Source organism: Cydia strobilella, chromosome Z, assembly GCF_947568885.1.
Source record: "Cydia strobilella chromosome Z, ilCydStro3.1, whole genome shotgun sequence".
In the NCBI taxonomy this organism is placed as follows: Eukaryota; Metazoa; Arthropoda; class Insecta; order Lepidoptera; family Tortricidae; genus Cydia; species Cydia strobilella.
In genome coordinates, this window is record NC_086068.1 from 61,295,923 (window position 1) to 61,310,702 (window position 14,780).

General features: G+C 38.2%; 1 protein-coding gene across 1 annotated transcript in view; it reads left to right on the forward strand.

Annotated features, from left to right (window-relative positions):
* The first annotated feature begins 2,928 nt into the window (after nt 1-2,928).
* Nucleotides 2,929-14,780, forward strand: part of LOC134753811 (FMRFamide receptor-like) — a 242,721-nt gene continuing 230,869 nt past the window's right edge. The window contains exons 1-2 of the mRNA XM_063689754.1: nt 2,929-2,992; nt 9,185-9,295. Coding sequence (XP_063545824.1) covers nt 2,929-2,992; nt 9,185-9,295 — 175 coding nt within the window. The remainder of the gene's footprint in view (nt 2,993-9,184; nt 9,296-14,780) is intronic.

Genomic DNA, 14,780 nt, shown 5'->3' on the forward strand with positions numbered 1-14,780 from the left:
TTTTGTTAGGAGCGTTTCGCGAGTGAAGTACGACTGTCGGACTTTGACTATCATTTCTGACTTTTGTATTGATTTAATGCTATGGGTTCCTTTAAGACATTTGATCCTAAAAACAAACCTGATCGATTGATACCATTAATTATCCATAGGGTTGCCATATGAAGGCCGTTCCATCGGTTTGCCGCTGTCACTGTCACATTTCGCAAGAAAGAACGGGAAAGATCATGCGCGCCAAGTGTCCATTTTGATCGAATTCTGTCGATTTTTATTTATTTTAAAAACGTTACCTTCTTCTTCTTCTTCTTTTCCTAGCCTTAATCCCATCATTTGGGGTCGGCTCTCCTAGTAATTCTTCGCCAGGACTGTCTGTCCCGGGTCGTCTGGGCTGGTATTTTTGCCTTCTTTAAGTCCCTATTTATAGTGGCCATCCATGTTTGTCGGGGTCTTCCTCGCCTCGCCGACGGCGGTGGGTAAATGTGCAGCACTTTCTGTGTCATGTGGTCAGGTGGTCGCCGCATGACGTGACCATACCATCTGAGTCGGGTTTCTTCCAGTTTGTCAGGGATAGGTTTTACTCTGAAGCTGCCTCGTATGTGTACGTTTCGTACGCGATCCAGTAATGTCACACCACCTGCCCAGCGCAACATTCTCATTTCCGCAGTGTGCAGCTTATTTTCCTGTTGTTTCTTTAAAGGCCAACACTCCGCCCCATATAACATAGCTGGACGCACTGCAGCCTTGTACACTTTACCCTTGATGTGCACCGGCATTCTATTGTCACACAGCACTCCCGACAGCTCCTTCCACTTCATCCATCCTGTGTTTATTCGGTGGGTTATGTCAGCATCTATAGATCCATCGCTACTAATAACTGAGCCAAGGTATTTGAAGCTGTCTACCTTTTTTAGTGGGGTGTGCTGTAGTTTAATGGTGTCAAGGCTACTAACGCCGCTAAAGTTACAGTGAAGGTATTCAGTCTTTGGTCTACTGATGCGTAGCCCAGCTGATTCCAGTGCTGTCCTCCATTTTTCTAGAGTTACTTCTAGGTTGTTTGCGTTTTCGCTGATCAGAACGATGTCGTCTGCGTATAGTAGGTTCCACGGCGGTGCTTGCTGCAAGCTGGCTGTTAAATGGTTCATAACCAGGTTAAACAAGAAGGGACTCAATACTGAGCCTTGATGAACGCCGACCTGTACTTGAAATTCTTCGCTCGTTCCAGCTGCGCAGCGCACTTTAGTTTTGACGTTTAAGTACATGTCTCTCACAACATTCACGTAATGCTCTGGTATGTTGTGCGCTTGCATGGCTTGCCAAATCAACTCCCGCGGAACTCGGTCGAAGGCCTTTTCCAGATCGATGAAAACCATATGTAGGTCAGCCTTGTTATCCCTATACTGTTCCATTAAAATTCTGACTGTGTGGATGGCGTCGGTGGTCGATTTACCTGCGACAAAGCCGCACTGGTTTTCTGTGACTTCTGCGAGTTGGAGTAATCGGTTACATATGATACGTTCCCATATCTTCAGGGTATGTGGGATTAGTTTTATCGCCCTGTAGTTCTCGCAAAGTCTAACATCCCCTTTATTTTTATAAAACGGAACCAAAAGACTGTTCCTCCATTCGTCCGGCATTCCATCAGTCAGAATTTTGTTGAAGAGGTTTGTCAGGAATACTACTCCATCCGCCCCCAGTTTCTTCCATAATTCAGTGGGTATACTGTCTGGACCTGTCGCTTTGTTATTAGCCATTACTCGAATGGCGGTTTGCGTCTCTTCTGGTGTTATACAGGATATTGGTCCCAAGATCGGTAACGGCGGTTCGGGGGGGTCTGAGCTAGGATATGTTTCATTGAGTAGCTTAGAGTAGTATTCCCTCCATCTGTCCTGGATTTCTTTGTTAGATGTGAGTAGCTGGCCGCTTTCATTTTTGATGTACTTTATAGTCTTTACATCTTTGGTGTTATTGTTTCTGCACTTTGCTATTCTGAAGATTTCTCGGTCGTTTTTGGCTGCATCGAGTTTGGCGTATAAGTTGTTTTCCGAGCTGGCTTTTGCTTGTGCCACCGTTCTCTTTGCGTCTTTTTTTGCTTCTTTGTAGGCTGTTTTGTCCCCATCATCATTCGTTTGCTGCCACAGCTTGAAAAGGAGTTTTTTGTGCTCTATTTTCTCTTTTACCTCCTCCTGCCACCATTTCGAGTCTTTGTCTCCACATAGTGGTCCTTTTGATACTCCGAGTAGCGTGGTGGCTTTTTGGTTGCAAAAGGTTTGGAACTGTTGCCAAATGGCGTTAGAATTGCCATCGGTCTTCATTTCTCGGCAGTGGTTTATGATGTCATTGCACAGTTGTGTTCCCTCCTGGCGCCCTATTCTGTGCCAACGAATTTTTGGTGTCTTGTCCTTCTTTACTTTCACAGACTTTAGCATGACAAATTCTGCGACCAGGATTCTGTGCTGTGTGGTCAAGGGTTCTCCGGGGATTACCTTACAGTCTCTACATCTTTTGAGGCAAGAGCGATTTGTCAAGATGAAGTCTATTTGTGTATGATTTCCTCCACTTTTGTAGGTAATAAGGTGTTGTTGTGATTTAGTAAAGAAGGTGTTGACGATGGCGACCTTACAATATCGAAATTCTAAAGCTATGAAATTACTATTTATGTTAAGATTGTTTTTTCTTCTTTTTTTGTTTATAGTATCACATAATAAATAACCGAGTAAAGTAGGATTAAAACTCCGAGTTAGAGGTTACTTTGGGAATTAATTGTATCGAGCGAAGTGTCATAATTCGTGTATCGGAAGCTATGTTATTAAAGATAATATAGTCAAGAATTACATATATTTTTTACACGTCTACGAATATCAACGCCTCTTAGAAAAACATGATCATAGAAGGAGATTATTCGCCTTCTGGCTCAGGCAACCGCCTGAAGTAATGGAACGTAAAGATGTGTGGTGGGGCAACACCGCGCTATTACAGCACATGCCGTTTTTTATCGGTATTATAAAAACGTTATTTCAGTTCGGCTTAACCGTAAACATGTCAATTGTACCGGATGCATGTTTGCTAAGTATTATTTCGGTACGACACCGACTAGTTATAAATAACGCCGAATGAGATATTTATTTTGAGCGGATTGAAATGTACATGCTTTTAGATCTCGGTCAGACGGATCATTGTAAAACCAACGGATAAATATATTCAGTTTCACCATCAATACCCGATCAAGCTAAATAATGTACAGAGTTCGCAGTAACAGAATATAGCAGTGTGTTTGTGATAAACACTCATCCTTACCAGCGGCCGTAGCACGGTCGCATTTTTATCACCTATGACCGTGCTTGTCACGTTCTAACAACTATGTAAGTGCGAAAGTGACAGGCATAGTGACACGCGATAAAAATGGAACCATGCTGCCACTGCTGGATTCGAACCGGATTTCGGAGTTGGTCCCATAGTAAAAGTTCCTCAGTATAATCGCAAAACGTGCGTCAATTTTTGGCATTATCCCATTAAAACACAAAAATGCAATATAAACCCTACATTTTTGTGTTAGCCCCCTCAAGTTAGTCACATATTTTGACTAAGGTGTAGAGTTTGTGAAGTTAGTGCTTGTAGAGTTAGAAGCTTGGCTCTACAAGAGATCTGATAACTTTTTGACAGTGACAGCCTTATGGTTTCGTCTTGAAATTAGAATGAAATGTTTTTGTTGGGATTGTCGTTTGCAAGCAATTGCTACGGTGACCGCTCATTTGGTCCATACACTCGTTTACCACCGTAGTAAAAAGGCGTCATCTCATAAGATATAACCACTCCCCAGATTTCATTTTTATATGAGCAGTTTATGGCAGAGTAACGTTTATGACCCCATTCAAATACAAATAAACGGGGGATGGAGTAACGGCAAAGGGCAAATGTACGAACATTGTGGTTATGAGCACATGTCACCAAAATAACAAGATAAAACTTATAAGCAAATCCCGTTATCACTCTTGCAATTCATTGAAAATCATCATCATCATCATCATATCAGCCCTTTATCGCCCACTGCTGAGCATAGGCCTCTCTTCCAGTACGCCACTTGTCCCGGTCCTGAGCTAATCTCATCTAGATGTGACCCGAAATTTTCCGGATGTTGTCCACCCAACGAGCCAACGGACGCCAGGGCACAGAATAACTAATAGTACTACCGTACAGAAAATTCACTCCTTCACAAAAGGCAGATTTAGGTATAAAATTATACCTACACTCGCCGCCTGCAAGCAAAATTGAAACTTATAACCGCGCACGAACCGTGAATCTTCTTTGCGCGCCGCAGTTTTATGACCGAGTTGCGAGTGTCGGCACGGGGTTGTCACATGACAAGTTTTTGTACCTATATTACCTACTGATTTATTATTTTTAAGATAAATATGTAGGAATTACAAACGCTGATTCTGTAAACATAAAATTTTTAGCCGGAGATAGTATGTCTGATTCTCACGTGGCCAGGGGCTTCTTTCATTCGAAAGCGGCCACCATTCCGTTAACATTTTAGTCCACCTGACATCACTCTGCCTAGCAACATGTCCCGCCCGACTCCATTTTAGATTGGTAATGACGAAACCAACGTCTTGCACCTTAGTGCGTCGACGGATCTCGACATTTCTTACTCGATCTTGAAAATCAGGGTTGGCAGTATCTACGTACCGGAAACCTAACTTCTTTGTTAGTACCTATCTTTGCCCAAGTAAAATATCAAAATAATAGTTCTAACAAGAAATAGAAAACAAACAAGGAAAAGGCCCAATAGAAAAAAACCGGCCGTGCGAGTCGGACTCGCGCACCAAGGGTTCCGTACTTTTTAGTATTTGTTGTTATAGCGGCAACAGGAATAGTATCATCTGTGAAAATTTCAGCTGTCTAGCTATCACGGTTCATGAGATACAGCGGAGTCTTAGTAATAGGGTCCCGTTTTTACCCTTTGGGTACGGAACCCTAAAAAATCAAAACACATGTCTAATTTCTAATTATTTCCAGTTTTACTAGTGTTAAGGCCGAGGGATCTGACTGAAGGATATTTTAAGAGTAATTGAGTTATAAGAAAACTCGCGCGACGGCTGTATCTTCTGTCGCCACTTTCGCGCAGCGCGCTATTACTCTTGTTTCGCTCTAATTACCTGGCTCGAAATTAGCTCTTACAATGGTCAGCTAATAGTGTTGTGCTGTACCTTAAATAAACCTTAAGTAAAATACGATGAACTAACAACTACCAAATATTTATTCCAATTGGCACAATATCAGAACTTAATTAGGAAACTATTGACAGTTGTATAAACGTAAAATAGGTTTTTTTCTCCTATTATACCTTAGGATCCAAAGAAGTCGTGTTTCTGAGTAGAAATAACGTAAAAAAAATCCCAAACCTGAAGAAAAGTGTAGTGTACCTATAACTTTAAATAAATGACCCAGGTACTAGGTACCATGTTTTACCTAAAATTCTGACACCGTAAGCAAAGATAGATATAACTCTGTAATAGATTGGATACAGTCTAAGGAAAAGACGTGCCTCGAAAATCAAGAAAATTTGATTCTCGTTCAGAGGGCGCTACTAGCTTTGGCCTGCTGTCGTATAGATGGCGTTGACGGTTTCGTTTGTTATTTAACCATTTTAACGCATATCAGTGAAAGAACATGGGTCAAAATCATAAAAATAATTAATGCAAATAAAAAAAATCATTTATCCATATTTAAATACATTTTATCGTATTTTTATAAATCATCATTTTTAGTTTTAAAGTGTGTCGACAGACGGCAGTGAATTTACTGTGGTTACAAAATTTACTATGACAGTACCGCTCTAGTATAAGTTACTATGCCGTAAGTCATGCCATGAGATTACCCAAAATCATAATACCGAACATCGTTATCAAATAATAACACCGAGGAAGTAACCCAGTGACATAACAGACACACAGACACACAATAGATAATTAAACCCCGCAGCTGGCATACGATGTCGTCTAAATCTAAATATAAATCTGCGCGTACGCAATTTGGACTCAGAGTCGAAACGGCACAAGTCCCAGCAGTTTTGTACGTGTGTTTAATGTTTTGTGGATGTGAAGGCTATTTTCGGCGCTCTAATATGGGTGGGAACGGATATAATATAATGTATTGTAGAGTACCTATTTACTTGCGTTTTTATTACGGGCAATTTACTTTGCTATACTTCGTTTCATATAACATTAGATTTAGATTTTACTAGTAGAATCATCATTCGCTTGCCCTTGTCCCATTCACTTGGGGTCGGCGCAGCATGTCTTTTTCTTCCATACATCTCTGTCACCCGTCATCTCATCATTCACTTGCGTTAGTTTCATATCATCTTTCACACAGTCCATCCACCTTTTCCTCGGTTTTCCTCTCCTCGTACTTCCCTCCACATTCATTCTTAATACCTTTCTTGTCACATGACTTTCATCCCTCCGCATCACATGCCCGTACCATGCTAGGCGATTTGCCCTTACTTTTTCTGTTATGGGTGCAACTTTCAGGCTTTTTACTAGTAGAATATCAAACCTATTATATGAAGTTGTACAGCGAAGCAAAGAGCTTTGATTTCGATACATGTACGAATACAAACAAAGTTGTTATACCTCTTTAAGTGTTTTTTTCTTACTTTATCGTATAATATCTGTGAGACCGAGCTTTGCTCGGAAAACATATAAAAACAGAAAAATGCGCTTTTTCCCAGACATAAGAATAAGCTAGATCGATTTTTCGCCCCCGAAAACCCCCATCGTTAAATCGTTATATATATTATATATATATATATGTATACGTAAGTAAAATACTCATAAATACTATATTACCAAACTTTGGCGTGACCAATATTTCACAAATCTGAAAATTTCAGTCACCCCTGAATTTCAGTCACCCCAGAATTTCAGTCACCCCTGAATTTCAGTCACCCCTGAATTTTAGTCACTCCTGAATTTCAAAGCCACCCAGTTTCAATTCAAAGCGACTCGTTGTTTAATGATTCCGCCGCCCTTTGTATTTTATATACTTATTTTCCACTGCGTTATAGCTTTTTACAGTTCCTAAGTTTCAACCAATGAATTTCTATGAAACTGATACATTAATGTGGTATTTTCTATAAAAAGGGACCTTATTGTCGATGGCGCTTACGCCATTATTAACGATGCTCCAATATAAATACAATGCCGAGCGACGCTGTGCGGCGTAAGCGCCATCAACAACAGGTTTGAGAATCTAATAAAAAATACCAAATTTAGCTTTATTTAATGATTTTAAGTCATACACCTTAAAATTCCATAAGAAACGTTGTTTTTTTTTATAATGATATTGAATATAATTCTGAACGCACAAGTTGAGTCGATGCAATTTTAAAACGCATCGTTGACATTTCATACGTCAGAAATGTCAACATTGTCAACAAATTTTTTATTTGAAAACTTTTCTCACCGACTCGCGTAAAAATACACAACTTCAGAGTTTTCTGTTATAATATCGTAAAAAAAATAGTGATTCCAGTGATGAAGATGATCTAACGTCTGTGGATGTTGCACTTTCCTCGCTATAGTGAGGTGAAAAGTTTTGTGTTACACACGGGTGCAAATGTGTTTTACTTCTCGTGTGTTGAAACACTCGCTACGCTCAGGATTCTATTTTAGAACCACTCGCTTTGCTCGTGGTTCAACTATAGAATCCATTCGCTTGCTCGAGTTTCAATTCTAAACTCGCGGGTAAAATACAACTTTGCACCCTTGTATAACAAATAACTATTCTTGTATTGACAGTTTTTTTTTACTATTGTGACACTTTGGCGTTTTTCATTTATTTCTATTTGCATTGTTTTGTTAATATGAATTGTAACTTTATTTATACTCTGATGTTCAATTCTAATTCTTATTATTAAGCTGAAATGTACGTATATTTTACCTGTGTGAAAATTGTATACATGTGATAAATAAACTAAACTACTACACTAATAAATAACAAAATGAAAAAAATCTGTGGTGGCCGAGTGGATATGATATGATGTCCGACTTTCAATCCGGAGGTCGCGGGTTCAAATCCTGGCTCGTACCAATGAATTTTTAGGGCTCCGTACCCAAAGGGTAAAAACGGGACCCTATTACTAAGACTCCGCTGTCCGTCTGTCTGTCTGTCTGTCACCAGGCTGTATCTCATGAACCGTGATAGCTAGACAGTTGAAATTTTCACAGATGATGTATTTCTTTCCGCTATAACAACAAATACTAAAAACAGAATAATAGAAATATTTAAATGGGGCTCCCATACAACCAACGTGATTTTTTTGCTGTTTTTTTCCGTAATAGTACGGAACCCTTTGTGCGCGAGTCTGACTCGCACTTGGCCGGTTTTTTTATTCGGAACTTATGTACAGTCGCCACCAGATATACCTATCGGAGCGGCCGAGGCTTCTAATTGACTTTTTGTTCTAATTGACAGGCCGATATTGTCCGGTGGACTGATAGTCAGTGGGCCACTTAAATTATATGTAATTATACTGACAAGTGCGAGCGAATTGGCCTGTTTTTGTAAAACTACTATTTTATTTCTACATATACTGGGGCCAATAAGAAAATCTCGGATGCATCCCTTGGCCTGGTCATTCGGTCACTGAGCTCTCAAGGTTATCCATTCAACACTTTGCTTTCGTGGTAGGTGTAGGAAAAGTCACAATACGATCATCTTAATTTTTGTCATATCCCAAAATTACTTTTTTTTTTCTTTCTCGCGTTATCCCGGCAGTTTTGCCACGGGTCATGGGAGCCTGGGGTCCGCTTTGACAACTAATCCTAAGAATTGACGTAGGCACTAGTTTTTACGAAAGCGAATGCCATCTGACCTTCCAACCCAGAGGGGAAACTAGGCCTTATTGGGATTAGTCCGGTTTCCTCACGATGTTATCCTTCACCGAAAAGCAACTGGTAAATATGAAATGATATTTCGTACATAAGTTCCGAAAAACTCATTGGTACGAGCCGGGGTTTGAACCCGCGACCTCCGGATTGAAAGTCGCACGCTCATACCGCTAGGCCACTTCTTTACTATATAGGTATATACCCAAAATTACTCAATATTGATAAATTAATAAATTAACCACTGAAATATCTATCCCGTATCTGTAAGTTCACAACAGCGAGTATCTCGAGAGTCGCGGCAGATCCGCCGCGACCACCGCGCCGAGCGCGCGTACTGAGTGTGTGTGTGTGTGTGCTTTACGGATTGCGAATTGCGACCCGAGAAGAGGTTCATCTCTCGAAAGGTAAAGTGCATTGCGAACTGCGAAGCAATTTGGCGAAAGCGAAAGCGAATTTTACGTAGTTTTAAATTGACTGAAAAAGTTGCAAATTTTTTTTTTTAAGTTAGTTTTAGAATAAAGTTTTAAAGTGATTTATATACTGCATAGGTATAACTAAAAATTAAATATATAGTTTATTATCGTGTTGAAATAGGATATCCGGTTTCGCGATTAGGAAATTGAAAACTAATTTTAACTTTAACATTTTGGATTTGTAATAAATTAACAATGTTATCTCATTTAAATAGATTTTTTTTTAATTATTAGATTGTAAGTAGAGGCATGTATGTATGTAAGTATGCTTGCTGCATATTTAAATGCCACGAAACCAAGCCACTGAGCCAAGTTTGAACTGTGCCATTCAAACTTGGTAAGCCATATCGTGCTAATATTACGTCTATAGCAGTAAAATTTTACTGAATTTCAAACTCAAACTCAAAATATTCTTTATTCAAATAGGCCTAGCAACAAGCACTTTTAAATTGTCAAGTTTTAAATATTACCTTAATCTAAATAGATTTCCTATTTCTACATTATTATAATTTTATTAGCTCAAGTGCAAACTTTTTAAAATATTAAATAATCATTTAAATTATGCAACAGTAACAATAATAATCATTAAAATCAATAATGAATCTTTCCATGAAGTGACCTTGTGACTGTAAACGAAAATTCTTTTATTTTAATTTAGTCATTAAACAATTTTAAAACCTGTCATTACAAAATATTAATGACAAAAATGTCAGTTTCAGCCACAAAATGAATTGATTTTTCTCTAAGAAAATATGCAAGAGCTTAATAAATTACCTATTAGTTTACTGAATTAGCCGGAGTCATTGAGCAACTTAAATAACTGAACTTATTTAAGTAATAAAGAAGTAATTTTGCACGTTATCCTACCGACAAATTTGCAACAGGTAACGCTTGGTTAGCAAGTTCTACTTTTTGTGTAAGTAGAAACAAAATATTCTGTTTGTGTTATGCAAACATTTGTTTCAATGTTGGTATTTAATTAGATATCTAATTATATATATATAAAAATGATTAAGCTATTATTAATAAAAATATTCTCATTAATAATAATTAAAATTATAGCGTTTTGGCATAAGCGTTTTGTCATCTTAGCTGTAAGTTTAATTTTAATTAAATAAAGAAATATATTAAATAATATTATAGCTATAGCTACTACCTAATGATAATCTTCATTATATTTATGCAATGATATTCACAAATACGCTACGTCACAAAATACGCAAAATAGAATCCTCATGCTGATGACAACGAAATGCATTCAACTATTGTTGTGCTAATTTTACGGAATGCTCTCAAGAGATCTCTTTAACTATTTCGGTAATGGCTAGGTAATTTTCAGCATTTGTTTTATTGCAAATCGGAACTGTAGTAGGTAGTAGTAAATCTGAATACGATTCCACAAAAATGTGTGCACGAAAACAACTAGTTTTATTCCCGAAAACATTTAAGCACGAATATTTTAAGTAGGTCCATGTAAATTGTGTATCTTAAAATTCAGTAAATATTGAAATTGCGGGACACATTTAATTTACATGCAATTTTTAGTTAGTCCTATTTAGTAGTTATATAATTATTACTATTCTCTTTACCAAGAATGTTGACTCCACCGCATTGAACGTAGAATAAGTTATGTTTTTCGGTACTTAACACATACGATGCCGCAGCACTCAACCCAAACTTACTGCCAGTGTACAAGTTATAGGTACATTTCCCGTATTTAGAATGCCTGATTGGCATCTTTTTTTTTTGTGCGATTTTATTTTATTTATTTATTTAAGTAACTACAACAACAATATCTAACTAATTTACAAAGTATCGTTAAACCCGTAGGGTTTGTCTCGATACCGCATTCCAAAACATGACATCTTATACAACAAATTGTTAAATTGTACATAATAACTATCTCTCTCTCTGTGGTCGGTCATGACTGAGGATCGTGGTCATCAGTGGATGTGGATGCTCCACACCTGGTTCTTTTAATCTGCCTCCATCGGTGCCTGTCCATCGCGTCTCTGACGACCGAGCAAGGATGAGCGAGGATGGGGCCCCTTTTACTTGATCGCTCCATCTAGTTGGAGACCGTCCCCGGCCTCGTTTGCCCTCCGTAAAACCGTTTGTAATAACTATACTTAAACTAATTATCAGCAGTTTATAAATTATTAAAATCAAATGCAAACTTCCCGTGCTATATTATCGATTTGAAATAAAAATCAATCTATATAGACTGCCTATATCTTTGTGTAACTAGGTCTGTGTAAAATTCCAAAGGTTTTAGACTTTTTACAAAACCCTTTAATTTTACGGAGTTACGTGGTCAAACATTTAGGACGTTATAACCATATCTGTTTCTTGTTTTATATCTTGATCTGTAACAATGAAAATACCCACTTAAGTCCGTATTTCTAATGGATGTGTATTTTTAAGGTGCTCTAATCCTTAAGAGGAAACAATATTACATTTTGTCTACATATAGGTACCAGAGTTAAAGTCACGTATTACACCAACAGGAGCGGGGTTCATATTTAACAACTTGCTATGGTTTTGATGCGACCTTCTTGGTAGTTGGCGTGAATCTCACGCCCTAACTTTCACTTAATTTCGCATGCACCTATCAACGAGATCTTCAAAGTCGTATCAAAACCAGCTCAAAATGACACATTGTTAAATCTGAATTGAGCTCCAAAGAAAGTTATGAAAAACTAGTTACATACACGCGCGGAGTTAGATGGAAAGAGTTACATTATGAACTTAATTCAACAACGGCAAAAGTATGAAAAACAACAAACAAATTCGTTACTTTGATACAAATTGATAAAGTTTTGAAAACTTAGACCTTTACCAGGGGGTAGCGAGGCCTCTTCTTTTATCGATGGTTCCTATTTGGCACTGCATTTCTTGAAGTCTATTTAAGGACCTCGTTAGTTACTTTTTCCGTCCAGATTATTTCTTTCATACGCCGTCAGCACCACATTTCAAATCAAGGCGTTTTCGTTTTTGAAGCATCGTGCTCGTTTTTAAAATAATTATTAGAGCTTTATCGCTTAGCGATTATGTCGCTCCATATGTGACGTTTCCAAGTAAAAGGTACCACATTGTCGCTTACGCTGCACGAAAATTGCTTGTATCTATACGAAAAACTTGTCAGGGCGTCCTTATGGCAAGCGGCAATGTAGTACCTTTTGCTTGAAAACACATGTAATTAACGTATAAACACACTCACTTACGATTACTAAGGCCTATATTTACTGGCTTGAACAGTGCTCTGGCCTCTACCGACGATGGAAAAGTCAGGGCGCTATTGCATCCACCAACATTGTGATAAACATGATATTTTCAGTTGGAGTCCTAAAGGATTCGTTCCGCACACATTCCACCAATATGTGGTACACTTCCTCAGCCACATAATGATGTATTATGCTCCCTACATAATGAGTTATTGTACTAATTAGCAGGGATGTACGCAATAAACGGTCGTCGTGAACGCTGCTCGCACTATTAGTGCTTGAAAGGAGACTTAGGCTCTCCGAAACATGTCGCGCGAGTGGCTAAAACAAGTGAGTCTAAACCGTGAAATTATTTAATGTTAGTATGTCTCACAACAGTTTAAATTCGATTACTTTTGCAGTAATGTCTTGTGTTATTGATGACTAGCTTTTGCCCGCGACTTCGTCTGAAAAAAAACAACAACAAAAAACAACATGTGTGCTATTAGCCCGGTGAACTGTCACGACTAATAAAGCTTAGTTAATGCAACATTAGCGCGTGACGTCGGACCGATTCGTAACAGCCGAGCCCAGCCCAGGCCGATCTTAATCACATTTGGCAGGCGCTTACGTCTGAGACACTGCAAGTGTATTAACTATATATTAGCAAAGATAGATATAACTCCGTAATAGATGGATACAGTCTAAGGAAAAAACGTGCCTCGAAAATCAAGAAAATTTGATTCTCGTTCAGAGGGCGCTACTAGCTTTGGCCTACGGTCGTATAGATGGCGTTGACGGTTTCGTTTGTTATTTAACAATTTTAACGCATATCAGTGAAAGAACATGGGTCAAAATCATAAAAATAATTAATGCAAATAAAACAAATCATTTATCCATATTTAAATACATTTTATCGTATTTTTATAAATCTTCATTTTTAGTTTTAAAGTGTGTCGACAGATGGCAGTGAATTTACTGATGGGGTTACAAAATTTACTATGACAGTACCGCTCTAGTATAAGTTACTCTATGATATTAGTAACAAAACTTTCGTGAGACTCAGACATCCATACTAATATTATAAATGCGAAACGTCTGTCTGTTTGTCTGTTACCTCTTCACGCTTAAACCGCTGAACCGATTTCGTTGAAATTTGGCGTAGAGATAGTTTGAGACCCGGGGAAGGACATAGGATAGTTTATATCCCGAAAATCATCCCTTAAGAGGGTGAAAAGCGGGGTGGAATCATGGTGATAATTAATGAATTGCCTAATATGTGTGTGCATATTATGCTCAAATTGAATGATTGATATAAGACTTTCTCCAGGCGCTATTCTTACTCTAGCTGGGGTTACTAAGTCCACGCAGACGAAGTCGCGGGCAAAAGCTAGTATTAAATATATTGATAACGGACCCGGACCACACGTATTTTAAGTCGAAAAATGCAAGCTCCTGATGATACTACTCGGTACTCCTTGAAAATTTATTCATAAGGGATTAAAAAACAGTAGGCAACTACATTACATATATATAGGTAATAAGTTACTAAATGTGAGAGATATACTTAATGCAACTAATGTAGAACACTGATTTAAACTTTCACGATTTTTACTCATTATTATTTACAACGACGGGACTTAATCGCGTAAAATAAGTATTAAACCCACCTCCGACGTTTCGAGGACGGCGTTGTCCCCGTGGTCTCGGAGAAGACTGGCTAAAGTTGACATCAACATCGAAACGTCGGAGGTGGGTTTAATACTTATTTTACGCGATTAAGTCCCGTCGTTGTAAACAATAATGAGCAACTAATGTAGGTTCGAGATTCGATCGATTGCCATGCAAGAATACGGAACGTTCCATTAAAAACATTGAGATAGCATCCCTTCAACTAGCGAAGAAAGAAATATGAAGTGCTAATTTTGTCATAAAAGTTTAAAGGTCCCTTTTTATATTTATTCGTAAATAACTCGTAAACGGTAGCCCATACCAATAAATAGTCTGATACGTAAATAATCTTTATAAAATTTTCTATAAAATAGACATACAGAATGTTCCAAAAAAAGCACGTCAAACTGACACTGGAGGTGACGCCCTAAAAGGATAATCCAAATCCAAACCAGCAAAAGTTGCACGGTTTTCGAATTAGTATAACCGATTTACGTTTTTATTAGATTTGTTCTTTTTTACCACTGACGGTTGAGTGACGG